This window comes from Rattus rattus, chromosome 2 (assembly GCF_011064425.1).
Source record: "Rattus rattus isolate New Zealand chromosome 2, Rrattus_CSIRO_v1, whole genome shotgun sequence".
NCBI lineage: Eukaryota > Metazoa > Chordata > Mammalia > Rodentia > Muridae > Rattus > Rattus rattus.
The window spans coordinates 48,254,992-48,275,178 of record NC_046155.1 but is presented as its reverse complement, the minus strand read 5'-3'; the positions used below and the strand labels follow the sequence as shown (position 1 = coordinate 48,275,178).

At 40.1% G+C, this 20,187-nt stretch overlaps 1 protein-coding gene across 1 annotated transcript in view; it reads right to left on the bottom strand.

Moving 5' to 3' along the window:
- Sorcs3 (sortilin related VPS10 domain containing receptor 3) overlaps positions 1 to 20,187 on the bottom strand; it is a 617,283-nt gene that overhangs the window by 66,251 nt on the left and 530,845 nt on the right. Inside the window, 1 exon segment of the mRNA XM_032892177.1 lies at positions 14,327 to 14,434. Coding sequence (XP_032748068.1) covers positions 14,327 to 14,434 — 108 coding nt within the window.

The window sequence follows — 20,187 nt, the reverse complement described above, 5'->3', positions numbered from 1 at the left end:
TACAACTAATTTCCACTTATAAGCAAATGCATACCTTATTTGTCTTTCTGGGTCTGGGTTAACTTATACAGGATATATTTTTATTTACATCCATTTGCCTACAAATTTCTGGTGTCCTTGTTTTTAATTTAATGAGTAATGATCCATTGTGTAAATGCACTCACATTTTCTTTATTCATTCTTTGGTCAAGGAGCATCTAGGTTGTTCCCAATTTCTGTATATTACAAGTAAAGCTGCTATGAACATGGTTGAACATGTGTCCTCATGGTATGGTGGAGCTTCTTTTCAATATATGCCCAGGAGTGGTGTAGCAGGCTCCTGAGGAAGATTTATTCCCAATATTCTGAGAAACTATGAAATTGATTCAGACTTTCTCTGTTATTTACTCAACCAAGTGTTCTATGAGGCTAGAAACCTCTGGATCATCTGAGATCCAGTCCTTACCTCAGTCCTCACTGTTACCACAAGATATATCCCTTGTCCTTTGATAAAATCTCCCATATTCCCCAGTTACATGCAAATTCCATTTAATTTCTTAGTAAAAACAGTGGTCACTCATTTCTACCTACAAATTCAATCTTTAGGTAGGAGACTCCCAAGGCAGATACTGCCACATGATCTAATCCCAAACCTCATGCAAAGAATTATTAACTTGAACCTCTGACCATTAGTCTTCTGTCTTTGGGTGTTGTAATACTTTTCACTACCTTGTACCTATTAGAATTCTATTTTCTTGATGAAGGGAATCATGAATTCCTCCCCTTGTATATCCTGTATCTAGGATATCTTATTAAACATCTGTAGGGATTTATCTAAATCTCTATAAAGGTGGAAAACCTAGCCTCATTGCTTGCTATGCAAGTATGAAGACTTGATTTAGATCCCCAGAACATATAAAAACAAGTGGGTATGGTAGAATTCACTTATAATCCCATTAAATGGGAAAGCAAAGGATCCCTGGGGCTTGGTGGTCAACCTACATAGCATATTTGTTAAATTTTTGACAAGAGACTGTGTCTCAAAACAGTATGTGGATAGCATCAGAAGTTGTGCCATCTAAAATTCTCTTCTGGCCTTCACATGTATTCCTATACATGTGAACTCCCACATGCAGACACACACAGATGTACATAAATGCCCAGCAGTTACGGTATGATAATTATTTACAGTATCTATTTGGTTGGATGTCTGAGAATTTGGGAGGCACAGAGTACACCAAAATATATGTATAATCTCTAATGTGAGAGTTTGAGAACCCCGAATAATCAGCAATACTCAATCAAGTAACAGTAATCATGCCAACAAGAAGGAAGCTTTATCGAACTTTCGGAGTATGATGAGCACTTTGTGTGGATTACCTCAGTGAATTCTGTTCAACAGAAGAGGAAACTGAGAGTCAAGAAAACTAAAGGGTTATCCAGTAATGCACCACAGCAGCAAATGATAACCTGGAATGAAGTGCACAGCTGGTCACCATTGTTTACGCTCACTTCCCAGCACTGTGTTTTAAAGTGTTTTGTTACTCATCAGCAGCCATTGGACTGCACAGTAGTGGCACCAAGGCTTGGGCAGAGGTGGGAACCCTTACCCCCAGTTCTAAATAGCCTGTTTGCACGAAAGGCAGAAAAATCATGAAATTCATAAACCTGAAAGCACAGTTGGAGGAAGGAAGGGAGAGAGGGAAAGAGGGAGGGAGGGAGGAAGGCAAGGGAAGGAAGAAAGGAAGGCTGGAAAAATATGTAGGAAATTTATAACTAGAAAGTCCTAATTATCCTATTTGTCTCAAGGTCTACAACATGTAGTGAGTGTAGAATTACACCCTTGACCCTAAACAATGGCAGTCACTATTGGCCTGGTCTCCAGTTGGGAATCTCTGAGACATGAAACTGAACAAATGTAATTATGAAGTGCTAGGGCCAGGACAATTTTAAGAGACAAACTTTTGGCTTAATTCCTTCATATACTAGCAAGAAAATAAGACCTGGATGGCTGAAATAGAAAACAAACTAGAAACCAAGTCTCCTGCTATCTAACTCTTCCCATGCTGAAGGCTTTTCATGGGAAATATTTCCATCTTTCAGGTTGAGTCACAGATAAACATTTCCGTAGCAGCATGGGTGTCTACCTCAAGAGGAGTGCAGAGAGGATAAGTGACAGTGTCCAGGGCTTCCAGCAATGCCAGGAGCCTTCAGCTAAAACCTGCTTTTTCCAGTATGCTTTTTCTCCCAGCCTCTGGCCCTTCAAGAGTACCCTGGGGTTTACAAACCCTAGCTTTCCTTGCAGCTCTGACTGTAAAACATAGTCTCTTCTAAGACAAAGGATCTTCTTGGATAGGCACAGATGTAGCATTCCTCTGTCCTGCTTTTCTCTTGACTCTGTTAGATCGAGTAAATAGACCACAGACAAGAGTGTGCTCTGGTCTTAGGGGAAATGAAAATCTTCCCTTGAGACAGCTTAGCTGTTCCCAGTGGGCCTCTGCACAAGGTGAAGATCAGACATTGGTGAGGACTATTTTGAGCTTCACAGGTGAACAGCACGCTGAAGGGTAAGTGTAGACCCCTCCTTTAGAAGAATAGGAGGTATCCAGTCAGTCCAGGCATTCCCTGCCACTCACATAAAGATACGTGTGCCTCAAATATGTAGTAACACAGTTGGGATACATGCATTTTTTCCCTTATTGACACACTGGATTTATTTCTCATTCCTCCAGGTAAATATTGAAACCTGCTGTAGATTCTGGTGAGCCACACACTGTGTTCTCTAGCACCTTCACCAGGACTCAGAATTAGCCATTGCTAGAAAACCACAAATCCCAACACAATCTTCTTACCCAGCCTCGACTTCTTTCGCGGCCTGGATGGCATTAATTTGAGACCAAATTATTAGAAACCTAGAAAACAGCTCTGAAATGCCTGCAGATTTATGATGAAGTCATTTCACAAAAGGTCACAGGCAACCCTGCCATAATTAAATCTTTCATTAATTTTTAAAATATACAATAACTTACAAATGCAGCATAAATTAACCAGATGACCTTGAAGAAATTATTTAGAGCACAGCTTCATCGAAGGTACTATCTAGGGACTTCCTGAATTTGTATTTTATGAGTAGGATTGATCCATTTTTCCATTCTTATCTTTTATTGGCTGCCAGCAGAATGTTTATCTGAAATTATGTAGTGCTAAATGACTCCGGGCAATGCTTAGCACAGGGCGATGATGGTGCCTAGGTGAGATACTCCCTTCCTTTGAGTCACAGGCTCAAAGGTAGAGTCAGTAGAAACCACAGCAACCTAAGCCCTGATGCAAAAGTAGCTCTTCACTTTTGCTGTCTACATGATGCTACATTAGAGTTTGATAAATGATTTTCCTTTTGTTCATTTTAAAGAATTTGTTCTCATTATATACGCACTTGAAAGGTATAAAAAAAATCTATAGATGACAATATAAATCCCCACTGGAAGCACTGTTTTCAATTGGATGAGCTATTTTTCCCATTTATTTACAATATTGTCCTTTCCCATTCTAAGATGCTAGTGAGAACCCACAGCCAGGACTAGAGTCTTCAAAGGGCAGAAGTATTCTGAGGCCCAGGGCAATCGTAAGACGCCCTTCTATCTAACTTTTGTCTCTCTCGTTCTGTTTCTGTCTCTGTCGACTCCCACATACCCTATCAACATCCCTGCCACCAGCAGCAGCACCAGCACAAACTCACAAAACAGACACAATATATCCTGTATGATGTTGACCTATCGTCACAGAGGATAGGTGTGGGAATATAAGCTTCCACCCAATGAAGGATTGACTACTTACGCGCAACTTGCATCTAAAACTCAAGCCATTGGTTTATTAATAGTTGGCTATCAATATGTGTAGTCAAATAAAGCAATAACAAGTGTTCTTGCAATAACAGCAAGCGTGTGCACTCTGCTAAATGTCCTCTAAGAGTTCAATTCTCCCAGAAAGTCCTCGTTCCTCATGTGTATTCTTGCATCTTGCCTGGAGAATCCTGCCTCCCCTATTTCTGTGAAGGAAATAGATGGGAATGGATTTCAAATCAAGGACGAGCCGTGTTCTGGGAAGGCCAGCCATCAGTGGGCAGCAGCTGTGGGTTTCCAAATGTGCAGGCAGCATGCGTGGCTGCTCCTGTGCATCCAGGATGCCTGATTGTTTTCCCATTAGGGTATAGATGGGATTAGTGGTAAAGGAGGTCACTGGCTACGAGGGAAATTGTATTGAGCAAAAGTGAGACATGAACTAGATCTTAATAGGAACAGGCAGGGGATCAACGGTACAAACCCTGCAAGTGAAGTCTGTGTTGGCTGCTGAGACAGTGTCACTGAGATGGTGGAAAGAGAGGGGAATTAAAAACCTTGAAAAGAGACACGGGAAGAGGTGGAGGGAAGGGCCAATTGAGAAAGAAAGCTAAAATATTGGAACTGACACAGCAAAGTAATAAAGCTAAACAAAATGTCATGAACTTGAAGAGGAATGAGGGGGTACTTCAGGAGATACAGGGGCAGCAATGATTTAGATATTGTATGCTCATATGATATTCTCAAAAAGATAAATTAAATTCAAAAATTTTTAATTAAGAAATGTTTTTAAAAAGCCAAATTACAAAACAGGAGTTAAAGGGTCATTATAGCTCACCTTTCGTGTCAAACTCTGAACCAAATAAAGCAATAGTAGAATCAAAATGTGTAGAAACCCAATGCCAGCTCTTAAGCAGTCTCCAGTCCAGTCTAACTGCATCACTCTGATGTGCGATCCTGCTCATGGCTGTGGGGGAGGATGTTAAGATTGTTGCAAACCTGCATCTCCCTGACTGAAAAAGGCCTCTCACTCTAACTGCAAAGGCGATAAATATGAAAGTTCTGGGTAAAACTCACTGTCCCATAATCAATATGTATTAACAGTGCATGTTTGGTGACAGTGACACAGCAACGCCACCTTTAAGTTTGTGTATAGATCACAAATTGTCCTCCATTAATTTAACTGAAGGCATGTTTGCCAAAGGACAGAACCAGAAGCAAATGGATACAGTTACGTACAAAACACACCAACACGTACTCTAGAAATGGCTACGGGAAGCAGCAAGTAGAAATGAATCTGAGATTGGCAGTAAATGTTCAGCTCGGAATCCCTAGTGACAACAAAGTTAGCCTCATGAATTTCAAGTGCTCAGTGGGCAGGACCTTAGGTTCGAATCTCTAGGCTTTTCTCTTTGTAAAAAGAAGATATATATATATATATAAAGTAGTTATGAAGTTATAGATGTGAAATCTAAATTCCAAATCCTACACAAGCCAGGAAAACAGCTTCAGAGAACTCTGTGGTGAAATGACTCTGCTGGAGAGAGACATGAAATAGCCAAGGGCAGGCTCCAGCTGAGGTATTTGCCATGAGATTCTAGCATTCATTTATACTACCCTTGTGTAGCCTTAATGCTGCAAAGCCTTTTAGGAGCAAGGCATTCGAAGAAGCGTGGAGGCCTTTGCTTATAAACCCCGAATTTGAGAGGCTAAAGCTGAAGTTCAAAGTCAACTTTGTCTCTATGGTAGCCCTCAGGTCAGGATACTCTGGTCTAAAACATAAAACTATCTCACAAACCAGCAGGTAGAGGCAAAGGAAGAAAATAGAAGATCTCGATTTTAATGACAAACGTGCTTTTATGACAACACTTTAAGAACCCAAAGGACATTGTGCTAAGTGAAAATTCCATCACGGAGAATGGGTTCCTTGCAATGCCATTCAGGACGGGTGTCAAAAACAGTCAAGCTCATAAAAGAGACAGAAAATGGCCAGCGCCAGGAATTTGGAGGAAGAGATTGGAGAATTGTCCAATGGGTATAAATATCAAGTTTCGTGAGGCGGAATGACTGTGTTCTAGAAGTCCTTGTAATACAACATCCACACCGAGTACCTAGAGGTAGCAAATGGGTTTGTGTACTTCAAATTATGCCAAGAGCATAGATCTCATCTGTGTTCTTTCCTCAAAAGCCACAGAACATTTTTGTAGGTTATGAATATGTTCTATATCATAATGTATATACATTAAATATGTGCAACTTTTGGTGTATAATTTATACTTTATCAGATTAAAAAGAAGAAATGAAGCAGATTCTCAGTGTTTTCTGAAAAGTATGTTTTTAATAGGGTGCAAGGAGACACATTGGAAGGAATGATTTAAATGCAGAAACAGTGTCTGGTTAATTAGATCCTTTCACACTGACAAGCCAACTGAGTGATGACGGTATGGTTGCAGAGCTGTCAATCTACAGAAGACTCAAAGGTCTTGAGGTAAAAAGTGCAACATGGCAGAAGGGTGTAGACTAAAGTCATCCATTTCCTAGTGGAGAGCAAGGATAACAAGTAAGAGGCTAGAGGTAGAGAGCATAAGCTAGGGCGTACACTCCAGTCCCTCTGCATCCTACTAGGCCCCTCTTCTTACATCCTGTCACCATCTAATGAGACGTCAAATTACAAATCTACGAGTGGATTTCGTAGTCTGATGAAGAAAGAGTCCTCATGATTTAGTCATTTCTCAACAACCCCACTGGCCATTCGGACCTCTTGGAGAAGCTTCACACCGCCACAGCTCTGTCAAAAGCTGAGAGGCTGGTTTTAAGGCATCCAGACAAAGATCCCAGGCCACACTTGCTCAGGGTCAAATCACAACCTGAGGGATCCCTCTGCTTTAATTAGCCTGCAAGGTTTTAAATGTTAAGAGGATTGAAAACGTGAAAAAATTTTATTTTATAGCACATGAAAACTGTTTGAAATGAGATTTTTTTTTCCCATGAGTTTTGATCGATACCCACTGCTTCCCATTGGTCTCTGTGGCTGTCGTCATAAAATGACCTGGGGCAGCTGAACAGTTGCAATAGAAACACTAGAGTCAGAAAAGTCTGCATTCTCTGTCTGGAGAAGTGATTTTTTGATTTCTACGCTAGTTGGCCAAAATGTTTCCAGTAGGTGGCCATTATTGTAAGATTAGATGTTGGAGATTAAAGCCGCCTACATGTGAACTTGTATGTGAATGTATGTGGGTTTCTGTGTGTGTGTGTGTGTGTGTGTGTGTGTGTGTGTGTGTGTGTGTGTGTGCACACGCGCCAAAGCTGGAGGTTTCATTCCTCAGGCTCAACCTAACTTTTCTGCTTTTCTGTTTGTATTTTAAGTCAGGATCTCCCCCTTACTTTTAAATACTCAAGTAGTATTTAGTGAGTGAGCCCCAAAGATACCCCTTTATCAGCTTCTCTTATACTGGGATCACATGTACACAATACACTACCTGGCTATTTATGTGGGTTCTGGAAATCAAACTCAGGTCTTTTTTTCTTGCAATGTAAGTACTCTGTCGACTCAATCATCTCTGGGGTCTTACAATGGTGAAGAAACTGAACCTCAAAGGGACCTCACATTCGGCGGCAAGTACCATCCCTGAGGTGGAGTTTTACTATCCAGCACCAGCCCTTACACATAACCCTTTGAGGCCCACATGGAAATCTGTTGGCTAGAATCATTGTTTTCTTCTCAGGCAGCCCCGCAGCGCAGCACAATCCCAGTGTGATGCAGAAGCCCCGCATCCCAGCACTCAGCACTTGTGTCCCTTGCTCCGAATGGAAGTCCTATCTTTGAATGGCAAGAAGCCTGGTGATAAACTGAAGACTGGGAATCAAGCCGCAGTGTGAAAAGCTGTGACTGAGGAGTTTCTCCGGATTTGCCGATCACTCGAATGACTTACTTTGGGCAAAGTACAGTCATGCTCTTCCAGCAAACAACAGAAAATTGAAAAACAGATCAATGGGAACAGCTCTGGTTCATTTCCAGAGACTTTATCGGATGCAGTTACTAGGCGCTAACAATTCATTTACAGCTTAGAGTTGGGCCTCTGCATCCTACTCGGGCTATATATACTTAAGTGTATGTTTCCCGCTGAGCATGTGGCTGCTGGCTCTTAAGTGGAAAGGAGGTCTTTGCTTCTATTCAAACCTCTGCAGCTTTGGGGTTTGCATAATTTTCTAGGCAAAATGTTATCTCTCCCCTTCACTTTCGGCTATTAGTTCTGCTAGTAGAACAATGGATCAGAGATTTATGCCAATTAGAGGGGGATTTGCAAAGGAAGTCAGCAAGACAGTAGAGTCTAGCCAATTTGCGGAAGGCAGTTGTAGCCTCCCCTACTTCGCAGCCTCTGTTTGACAGGCCAGGCACATTCCTACCCTGCCTGTTTGCTCAGACTTTGTAACCCACCAGCAACGACGTCTCTGCACAGCCTTGGAGCCCTTTGTAACTACTCCTCTGCCTTTCACTGCCTGTTTGATGACATCCAATGGCAAGCAGGATATGCCTCACATCTTACCTTTTAATTAACCCTGAACTCTTTCAGGCTTTTATCATACCCTTTTTATACATACTGTGGCAAAAGTTCCAGGATTGGTCTTCTTTGGCTTAGGAAGAGGTGAGCACAGAGGGCCACTCATCAATGCTTACTAAATCATTAGAATCCTGACACTTTCCTAAAAATACTAGTGCTTCCGTATTGGACAAACCTTAGAGATTTCTAGTCCCTTCATCCGTTTGAGCTCATAGTCTTGGCTCTTAGGTTGTCTGTTTTAGACATTTCTCCGCCGTTTGGCATCCTCATCTGCTCAAGGATGATAATCCTGTCTATACTGCAGAGGTGCTGGGAAGGTCCGATGGAATCACATTTGAGGAAACACCTTATGGTGATATCTGACCCTGAGAAGGTGAATGATGTATGCAAACCAACTGTAAATCTTTGGTGGATTCTTGTGGATTAGGCTAAAAACTCCTCAGATGCTTCTTCTGCCTGCTCCTATAAGCAAATGCGTCTTTAAAGGGAAATTCTACTATTCTTGCCTTAGATGTCCTTTTTTCCCTGGGAGGCTTCATCGTCCTCTACTATCTCTGTAAAAGATCAGCTAAATCATAGGCAATTGGTTCCAAATTTTCATATTAGTAAAGAAAATCAAATGCAGTATTGAGGAGGTGGGAAATAAGCTTTTCCATCCGATTCTTCATCTGAGCAAAGAGAAAAAGATGCCCCTTAAAGTGCTATTTTGGAGGGCAAACAACCTTTCTTAGAAGTAGCAAAGCATAAGGGGCCAAGTGCTCTAGCATCCACGGGCACCTTGTCACCCCAAGAGCCTCTGCCTGAGACCACAGTAGGCACTCAGGCATGTCAATCACCCAGTGTATTCTCAGCCTTAAGTAATAAGAATGGTCACATTTCATTGTGGATTAGGCTAGAATAGATGGCCGCTGTCAGGGTTACCAGGGAGACACTGAAATAATAACATTTGAAATGACAATAGAAAAGCGAGCAATAAAGGCAAGCAAGCTGCAGTCCTCCAAGCTGCAGGCTTTCCTGTCTCTCCCGGGTCTACTGCCCAGCAGATCACAGTGTGCAACTGGACAGATCTCACGGAGGAGAATCAGAAGCCATTCCCCATGAAGTTCTTATTCACCAGCTGTCCCATTGAGCCTTCATGGTATTCTGATGACGCTTCACTGTTTTCATACACACCACTGCTCAGAGCATAGATAGACCTAGTTCAACACCAACCCAACTCAAGCAATGACTAGACCCTAATCTTTGAATGACAGAATTCCTAGAGTTGTACAATTGATTTAAAAAAAAAAACAAAAATGAAAAGAAACAAAGAAAAATCCTCCCAGGGCGATGGCTGAAGCCAGTCATATAGATTAGAATACCTTTCTGATTCTTGTGACTCACAGGATTATTTGCTTACTCATTCATTCAATAATTCATTCACCCAATAAGAAAACATGGTTGAAGTCTATGTTAGTACAAACCTGATATAAACTATTAACACTCAAGAGATTGACATAGAAACATCTCCCCTCACAGGAACAGAATGTAACCTCTGCACCTCTGTACATGCATGTGCATGTGCATGCTTGTGCATGTGCATGCATGTGCATTTGCATACATGTGCATTTGTGCCTGTGTACCTGTGTATATGTGTGTGAGTGTGCATACATGTGTGTCTATGTGTATGTCTGTGTGTGTCTGTGTGTATGTGTGTGTGCCTTGTGTGTGTGTCTATGTGTGTCTGTATGTGTGTCTGTGTGTATCTGTGTGTATCTGTGTATGTGTCTCTGTGTGTGTGCCTTGTGTGTGTGTCTGTGTGTGTCTGTATGTATGTCTGTGTGTATCTGTGTATCTGTGTGTATGTGTGTCTCTCTCTGTGTGTGTGTATGTGTGTGTGTGTGTGCATGTGTTCAACTCCACATGTCCTTATGCTCACCTCCCAGCTGAAAACCCAGGGTCTCCTGATGACTAGTATACCTACATTTACTCTCAGCATTTTGCCCTGTGATCTCCTTAAAGACAAAGCATTCAATTAACTTTTTATCTTCTAAGATCCAACAGGATCTGATATATACTAGAGCCCTGAAGTGTTTTTAAAGGAATGAGCTATTCAACATGTAAAGTCTCCAAATCAAGATGAAAAGTCAATCGTGCCACACTATAGCCCCTTTCTCCATAGGTGGCTCCACTGTGATAACAGCTCACAGATCTCAAATGTCCTCTTTCACTGTTTCTTTAGTAAGGTTCAACAGGAAGAGGAAGAATCCTTGTTCCCAAATCTACTTCTTATTTTCAGAATTCCAAAGGAATGTATAATTTTAGCATTCTATTTCATTCCATGAAATGAAAACACTAGTCAGCTTTAGGAAACCAACTAGGTATAAACTCTTTGCAAATTTGAAATTGAGATACAAAGAGCTTCCTGGTAACCTTTCCAGGATTCCTCCTCTGCTCTAAACATGCGCAAACTCTACATTATTCTCACACAGGAGAAATTCATATGTAATAAAACAATAAAAACAGCAGTATGTTCTTTTCCTCAAGTTCTGGTGGAAAATAAGAGCAAGAGACTATTGCTTTTGGAGTATCTGGGAAGCCCCTCCCCATTCAACCACTTACAGAATAGGAGCCCATCCTTGGCACTCTGTTTCCTTTTTTTTTTTTTCTTTTTATAAACTATGGCTTCTAAAAGGAGCATCATCTTTATCTAAAATGCAGATTTAAATATATTAGCTTTTAGAAAGCTTACAGAACAATAGCTTACACACCCATCTCTCGTCCACTTAAATTTACTCCTTAACTTATCCCCCTTTTTCATTTCATACTAGTGGACCACTATCAACCGCCTCCTTCAGTTCTTCCCTCTCCTCCCCTTGGTACTCAAAGTTGGCACACAACTATAAAACTTCAAAGCTAAACCCACATGTAATTACTTGCTTTCTGGGTATAGGTTACTCCACTCAGCATATTTTTACTCTTCTGTGCATTTATTTCCTTTATTTCAGTTGTAGATTTTGGAGAAATCAAGCTGGCACTGATCTAATAGCCTCTTTACTGATGGTATGGATTCAAAATGTCAGAAACTGTAATGTAGGCTTCCAAAGGGGAAAAGTCTTACCAAGATATGAGCCTTGCATATTACAGTAATTAATGGCATATCAAGTATTCTCCTTTGTTCAATAGTGGCACTGATGTCTTAGCTGCAATCAACAGCTCTCTGATTAAATTTAAGGACTACAAAATAGAAGTAAACTCATGCCTACTTCTTTAAACCTAATGAAGAACTTTTGACAGGAGAGTAAACCTCAGAGAACTACTATGCATTTGCTAAGTTGATATAATATTCAACTTCCTTCTAAATATTTATCTTTATACACAAACATTATTCTTCTGATTTGAAATAAAGAGGTTAATAGAGTAAACATAACTGGTCAAAGTAAAGAGAATAAGGGACCGAGGAATGCTCATCCCCAAATTCTATATCACACAAATACACCCAATTCTTAGAGAACATCATTGAAGATGGGAGTAGAAATATTGTATGAGCTAGAGGACTTGGAAGACTAGTGAGAATTAGCATCTTCTAAATAGGCAGGGCTACTGTACCCATGAACTCTAAACAGCCATGATGGCCTACACAGCACCAATGTAAGAGCAACCCAGTTGACATTGCATCATGAATGCAGGAGGAACTCATAGCCTGTGGTAGTTTGAATAGGAATGGCCCCTGTAGACTAATATGTTTCAATGCTTGGCCCTTTAGGAATGGCATTGTGGAGTAGGTGTGGCTTTACTGAAGGAAGTATGCCACTGTGGGGGTGGGCTTTGAGGCTCCTATGTGCAAGCTCTACCCAGTGTGATACACAGTCTCCTTTTGCTGCCTGAAGACCAAGATGTAGAATCCTCACCTACCTCTCTAGCACCATGTCTGCCTGTATACCACCATGCTTCTTGCCATGATGAAAAGGACCTAAACCTCTGATCTGTATAACTCAGCCCCAATTAAATATTTTTCTTTTTAAGAGTTGTTGTGGTCATAGTGTCTGTTTACAGCAATAAAACCCAAACTAAGACAAAGCCCCACTCCAAAACGAGGAACTACAAGGCAGTAGACAAGCTGCTAGTGGGGGAGAGTCCATTTCCTTCAGTGATATGGCTCCTGGTAGGTTACTGCTTCATCAGTGGAACAGCCTTATACCTATAGACATAGAAGTTGCCCCAACTGGACTCGAATTATGTTTTAAAAAATTAAGAGAATTAGTAGAGGACATGAAGATGGGAGGGATGTATGTAGGAAGATCTTGGAAAAATTAGACAGGAACAAGGGATGAATATGATCAAAACATGTGATATTCAAAATAATAAATAAAACTGAAAAAATTTAAAGCAAAACCCTACAATTATATAGTTTGTTTTGGTGAATGCTTCTAAAACCACCTTAATTTTATGAAATAACTATGGTTTTCACTCCACATCTCTTATATGAAATACCCATGCTGCCTATTTGAAGCAAGAAAGAAGAGATACAGAAGCTCTGCTGAGCTCCTCTGCAAACTCACGGAAGGGAAGGATGACAGAACAGTCTCTGATCCCTTTGTAAGTGGTTTGGCACTGAGTTCTACCTATCTCCCCTCATGACCATGTAACAAGCTCAACTCCACATGAAGGGGGAAATTATTATCATTTAAGATTAGATGCACACAACATTTAAATGGTTGCCTTAAACAATTTAGAGAATACCGGGCAATGGAGAGATTACTGGGCACATGGTATTATTCAAAGTCATGCCCAAGAGAAGTACATAATAAGTTAAAATACATCTCACAATAGAGCATACAGAATGTATCAGGCTACAAGCTAAAGTGAACCAAAATAGGCAAGTCTCTCAACAAAAGAAAAATTAAAGAAAATACAGAATAGTTGAATTTGTTAATATTGAGTAAGATTCTAGGGTCATGTCAGACTGTAACTGGAAAAGTAATGACATCTGGCTTACATAACATCATGAAGTAGTTCATACATCCTCTTGAGTGCAGATGTTTATGCCCCATAGAACTTAAAATGAGAACCAAAGCTTTGTATTGTGCCACACTAGAGAATGTCCTACAACGACAGAGAGCCTATTGAGGAAGAAAAGGACAGGGAATGATTTAAAAAAGTCATCTCATGTCCTAAAATTTTCAAACAAGAGTTTTGAGTTAAGAATAGAAGTATTCCTATTATTTTATTCACTTCATGATTTAAAAAAAAAATGTGAATCTTTGACACAGTATTCTAGGTTCCAAAGCTGTCATCTGTCCACTTTATTTATTCAAGTGGGGAGAACAGAAAGTAGGTATTTCTTTCTGAATTATTTATCTGGATATTATCTGGCATCAATGTTTTTGTTTTTGTTTTTGTTTTTTTTATTTGTTTGGGGGTTTCGTTGGTTTTTTTCCTGAACAAACTCTAGAGGAAGTCTTTATCTACATTGCATAATAAATGTCCCCAGGAAAGTTGTATTGTAACACAAGTCTAGCTTAAAGATATTTGTCATGAATGTGTTCTCCCTCCTGTCTTGGTTGACATGTAGCAGTTCTGTTCTGGAGATGGCATCTGCTCTTTCAGTTCTGACCAGAGTATCAGGCTTGGTCCAAATTGAACACTGAATAGATACTCATGAGTGAATGCTAAATCTCTCAAACCCACCAGAAACTTAACTTTCTTATGCTTGAGGTAAGGGGGATATGTCCCTGTGTTAAAATTGTTAAAAATACCATTAGTCAATTAGGATATGAGATCCCGTGATTCTGTCAGTAGCTCTGTGGATTGATGGGTACAAATTTAAACAATTTCATTTCATAGATGAGGAAACTCTGGCCTGGAGAAGAAATGATTTCTTGTACTCCCCAGTAAAGTGTTGAGTATATAAATGAAGGGAAACTGAGGTCTCCAGTCTATTCTCAGTCACACTAAGGAAGTACTCACGTCATGATGTGGGTCTCTACTCCTGCTTCCACCAACGCCCCATCCACGAAAAGAGGCAGCAATGTGAAACCATACTTGTCCCAGGAATGGCCCTCATCAAAACTCACCCTGAGGCAGAAACAAATACATGAAAGACACAGCTGAAAATAAAGTCACAATCTTTGACAACCATATTTTAGATATTAAAGTTGCCTCTATATCTTGCTATCTGGCAATTTGGATAATCAATACTTAATCATCAACATCTCCCTATATCATAAGATTTGATCAAAATTTCTCTTCCCAGAATGAGCAGAAATGGCATCAGACCTGCAGAAATATTTTAGCATGTTAGAATTGAGAAAACACACACACACACACACGCACACGCACACGCACATGCACACACACACATCCACACACTCAGGATGGCTCAATGGATTGAGTGTCACATTTCAAATACTAAGAATGAAACTGGAGGTTCAATTTATAGCACAATCAACTCAGCCTTTTGAGTTTCTGACAGAAATAAATTGAGTAGTGTGGGTTTGCCTTACAGAAAAGATGTGCATGTGTCTTTCAGATCAAACTTGAAAAAAAAAAGCAATTTCCTATTTGTTCAGAAGGCATGTTGGGACTATTCTACCTTTTCAATATCACTTTAAAGGATTTGTAGGAATGGCTAGTGTGCGTCTGAACTACTCAGAGATGTCCTGTTCCAGCTTCTGTGCAGGAGTTACATACAGGTCTGGTCCTTTCTGGATGCAGACCATGAACTTCTTTAGAAGAGGCTTCTAGTAGAAGGGACTGCGGCGATTCCATGCCTGCTTCCTTCTCTTTCTTGACAAGATCAAGTACCTCTCTAGTTCTCGATTTAAGCAGAGTACATAGCCCAAAGGTATGTTCTTGGCTTCTTAATCCTCTAGGGTCATTTTTGGCATGTCAAGTTCCTAAATCTTCCCTAGGTACACAATTTAAGATTTTTGAAATATATATAGGACTTTCCATATATTAAGGATTTTAAGCTCTTGGGGGTTAGAGAATGTACTTATTTTATTCTTTGAATGACCCCTTACACTTCAAGTATGCATCTTTGTGAGATGCTTCGCACTTTATATTATACATCATTTCAGAAAAGGTGTCTGACTCTTACTCAACTGTGAACTTTTTTAGGTCAAGGACTGTTCCATTCATCATCATAGCCCCAAATCTTATCTGGACTAAGGAAATGTTAAATGATAATGTATGAAAAGAAAAGGAATGTGAAAGGTCCTCTTTTAGTCCATCCACTAAATTTTTCCAGTATGAGTTTATTGACTTCCATATACTGGTTGTAGGAATCATCTTTCCTTTTAACAGCAAGCCACTCCATTCCCTTTTCTATTCCCTTTTGAATTTCTTGATTCTCCTGTTACTCCCTCTCTGGGTTCCTATCTTATCATTCTTTCAAAGTATACAAAATGGTACTGAAGATAACATCTTAACTCATCGAAGGTAGCCAATCTGAAAACAGTATTTAGGTTTATGGCATACCTTGATCCACAGCCATGACAGAAAGTTTCCATGAATTCCTAAGTTTTGGCATTTATCACCTTGAATTTTAAGGTCTCAATTAATTCAGCCATTTAAAAATATGAGTTGAAAGCTAAGGCAGTGTGCAGCAAGATGAGAAGACCTGAACTTCTGTGGAAAGAGCATGATTCTAACTTACTTGCTACTCTATTCCAGAATTTGCTATAATAATAAAGGTAGTTGTAGGGTTTCGTGTGGCCACTATCTACTTTGCTGTGTTTGGTAGTTCCAGGGGTTAAGGAAAAACATCAAAGGTTCTTGAAAATAGAAACCTCTCTTTTCAAGCCTGTTTGTTGATGTGACTCTAAGCAGATTGCTTACTGTTTCCATACAATAATGACATGAGTTCAAGGCCTCCTCCCTTGCTTCATTGAAAATTTCCTCTCTGATAAAGATTAGCAACAGTACAGAGCAGACTTCAGTGAAGGCCACATGTATCTCGAGATGAGAGGTGCCCTCTTCTTATATGTTCACCAACAGGGGAAAGGGGAAGCTATTTTTACTTTATACAAAGGGAGGATGACACCATAAGGCAGAAGATGAGGTCACATTGTACTTTCCAGCATGAAGACAAAGCCAAGTGCAAATAGAAAGAGAAACTATCAAAAGCTTAAGCTCTGCTGTATGGCATAATCTCCATGGAAGGATCTGAGTCATGGGCTAGAGGGAAGAACGGTGGCAGCAGATACCTAAAGACTAGTCCAGGAAGGGCAGGCAGCCTGTGAAGAAGAGTCCAAGGAAGACATAAACTAAGGGAACAAATGCACAGTCTCTAGAGGCAGAGTGAGGAAGGACTCCATTGACCTTCATTAATGATCCCGGGGATATTTAGAAGCCTACAATTGTGTCATGTGGATGCATCCTGAGAAAAGTGATTTCTAGCACTTGGATTTTTTAAGCTGAGGCAGTTAAAAAGGAATAAAACTCCTGAAAGAAACTCTAGGAAACACAATAAAAACTTAATGTCCTTTCTAGAAGAACTTTGGGCCTGGATTGCCTATCATTAGTGATGGCTGGGACTCTGCAAATAGTCAGAGATAACCGCATTGAATGTTATTCCCAAGGGATTCTTATTTTCCTCCCAACATCAATAGCTCATTAATGTCCATGACAGAGCAATTGGGAATCCCACATTAAGTCTATATGTGAAATTGAAATCAGTAAGATTGCCAATATTCAAGGAGAGAGAAAATTTCTGAGTGACCTCCACATAATGGCAATACAGGAAAACAGATAGCAAATGATAGAAGCTCATCTGATCAAATGACTCATGCTCACAATGTGCCTCGGCTAACTGTTCCCTCAGTTGTAAACCTAGAGCAGTATTTCCAGAGAGGAGAGTGAAGGAAAGCAATTGATGCACATCATCAATGCAATTTGTAGTTGATTTGAAGAGATAAAAAAAAGCCAATAAACTGATGCAAAGACAAGTTAGCAATGAGTCATAATGATGTAAAGTGGTCTGCTGGTGACTACAATTCCTACCCAAAAGAGGTAGCATAAATGGAGATCTAATAAGAGTAAGAAAAAAGATACGGAAGTGTGTAGGGGAAGTATATCACAGAGCAAACATCTAATGTGGAGTGGACCTACTTTCTGAGCACAAAGACGGTCAGTGGTAATGCAGAGTGGAAAGAAGCAGAATCTGTAAATGAGGGCGAACGCCATCATAGAGGGTTTTGTCTCTAGATAAAAGGAGAGGTATGATGCGGTCCAAACATTAAAAGACAAATTTTACTTCTCTGTGGTGAATAGATTGTCTGGACTCAAAGTGGTTGCAAGCAGATGAAGGGCAAAGTTAGACATAGGTAATTACAAAAGGCCAAGTAAGACATGGGTCTAGATAAAGGTTACTACAGAGAACAGACACAGCAAGAGAAAGAAGTCAATAGGGTTTGGTGATAAAATATATACAGTCTGAATAAACATAATTAATAAAGGATGAAAGATATTGCTCGTGGTATTTCAGCAATCAAAAGAGGAATATAGAGAGTAGAGGAGACACAAAATGTGGTTTTCCATTTTCAGTTCTGGTCCCTGTGTAGATGTTTTATAGCCTTCCATGTTTGGGCATTGACATTGTCAGAAAGTCCTTTGGATAGATGGCTCTGGCCATCAGGGTTGTGATTTATAAGGTAGGATCAACTTAAAAGTGGAATATGTATGGACTGGAGAGATGGCTCTTTACTTAAGAACACTGGCTGCTCTTCCATAATATACTGGTTTGATTCCCAGCACCCGAAAGGAGGCTCACCACCAGCTGGGACTCCATTGCAAGAGATCTTCTGCCCCCTTCTGGCCTCCTTGAGCACCGGGCACACACATGGTGCATGGCATATACGTGGGGAAAATACCGTGATATAATAGAATATAAAAAATTTATATTTTTCTATTTCAATCAGAGTTTATTTTCTTTTATAAAAGACCTGCCAAACAGTGTGATTTAAGGTGAAAGACAAACTAGCTTAGAAACAGATAATATGAATTTTAGACAGCACAGTTATGAAAAGAAAGGAAGAAAGAAAGAAAGAAAGAAAGAAACAGACCGAAGCCGAATTAATTACCATTTCATTCCAACTTACTTTTTTAGTAAAAAGTTTTTCACATACTTCAAAGAATGTACTGGATCACAATAAAAGCAATATGATGTCCATGAATGAATTTAGAGAGAATGTAGAATTTAGTTAGAATTTAGAGAGAATACATGAACCCATCAGTTTTTTAAAGAGAGAATAAGGAAACATAATTTTCCATTCCTGTGATGTTCTATAAAGGATAGTCTAGTGTTCACATACAGAATGTAAACCCTCATTCTTGGTGGTCTGCTCAACCCTGTACCCCAGCCCCTCTAGTAGTGCTAGAGGTATACAATGAGCAGTCAACGAAGGACAAATGGACAAACTGGTAATACTGTCTTGACTTGCATATTTATATATTCATGAAAACAGAATGACTAGAAAAACAAATATCTAGTTGTCCTTCCAATTACACAGTCTAAAAGTCTGTATACCTAGAGCATTGGGCAAAAAAATCCTAAGTCAGTTCATTCTGCTCAGCATTGACCTTTCCCCCACCAAAACAACTAAAGCCACGGGAGAGAATGAGAACTCTGTCTTTGAGGATTTACTAAGTGGGCAGCACTGTTTTATTATCTTGGAATGTTGTTTCCCTTAAGGTGTCAGAGAATGATCTACCATACCAGACATTATGTTACATTATCTAGTCCAGCTAGGATCCTTTATAATCTATGTATCTTTCACTACATAGGATTGACATGGGGGAAGAAGAGAATTTCTGGAAAAAAAATGACAAAAGTCCTTCCTACAGGTCCATGACAACAGTAGAGGCCAATGGTCACCAAGAATCAGCTTTCTTTCCCCTCGTAAGGCAGATTGCTTCCTTTCGTCTTAGTGCACATGCAGGAGGTATATTGTGCTGGCCACCTGAAAGTTCATCAGAGCAACCCATGCAGTGTTCTTTCTCAGAGACATGCACTGGGCAGAACGTTTGCGTTTTCACAGAAATGTGTCTCTGAACAGAACAAAGCCCTGGTGCTCATAACCATAGATGGGTGAACAAAGCAACACCAGAGGCCAGGTGATGCTTCCCTTTCTGTCTCCAAGGACACGGCATTAAATGCAAACTGGAAGGGCCTGTCAGGTCTCAGCAGCTTATCACACCTCGGCCCACCTCAGTCCACCTCAGCCCACCTCAACCCACCTGCCAGTTAGACACCCTGTCCATGGTGAGTTTTCACTGGAAAACTGCATTCAGCAGGACTCTATGGCTCATTTCCCTCTAACATTTCCAAGACACAGAGGTAAAACAGGATGGGGGGTTTACCTGAAACAGTACTGAGGCTCTAATGTCTGGGCATCCAAAGTTCCATGGTCACAGATGGACGGGTCAACCTGTACACTACTATGTCTTCATGCCTATATAGCTACATATCATTTCAATTTGCAGAAACGCCATGCCTTGTTAGCTTAGGCAAAGTTTACCCCGCTTTTCTTTTATGATTCCTATTTTCTCTGTAAAACAATGTAGCTACTATTTAGCTCTAAGCATCTCTATAGCATTGGGAGAAGCTCGGTAAGCTAATCCTTTTATCTTGTGAATATATATACACATCCGTATGCAAAATAATGTCAATCTAAGGTCCGTAAGAGAGCATCACAATGAACTGACTACTTAATCTTTCTTCATCTTAAAACATATTAAAGAAAATAAAATCCTTGAGTTTGCAACCTAATTAGACGCTATTAGTAAGGAACTGTATTTGAGTTTCAAAAGCTTGAAAGAAGCAAAAA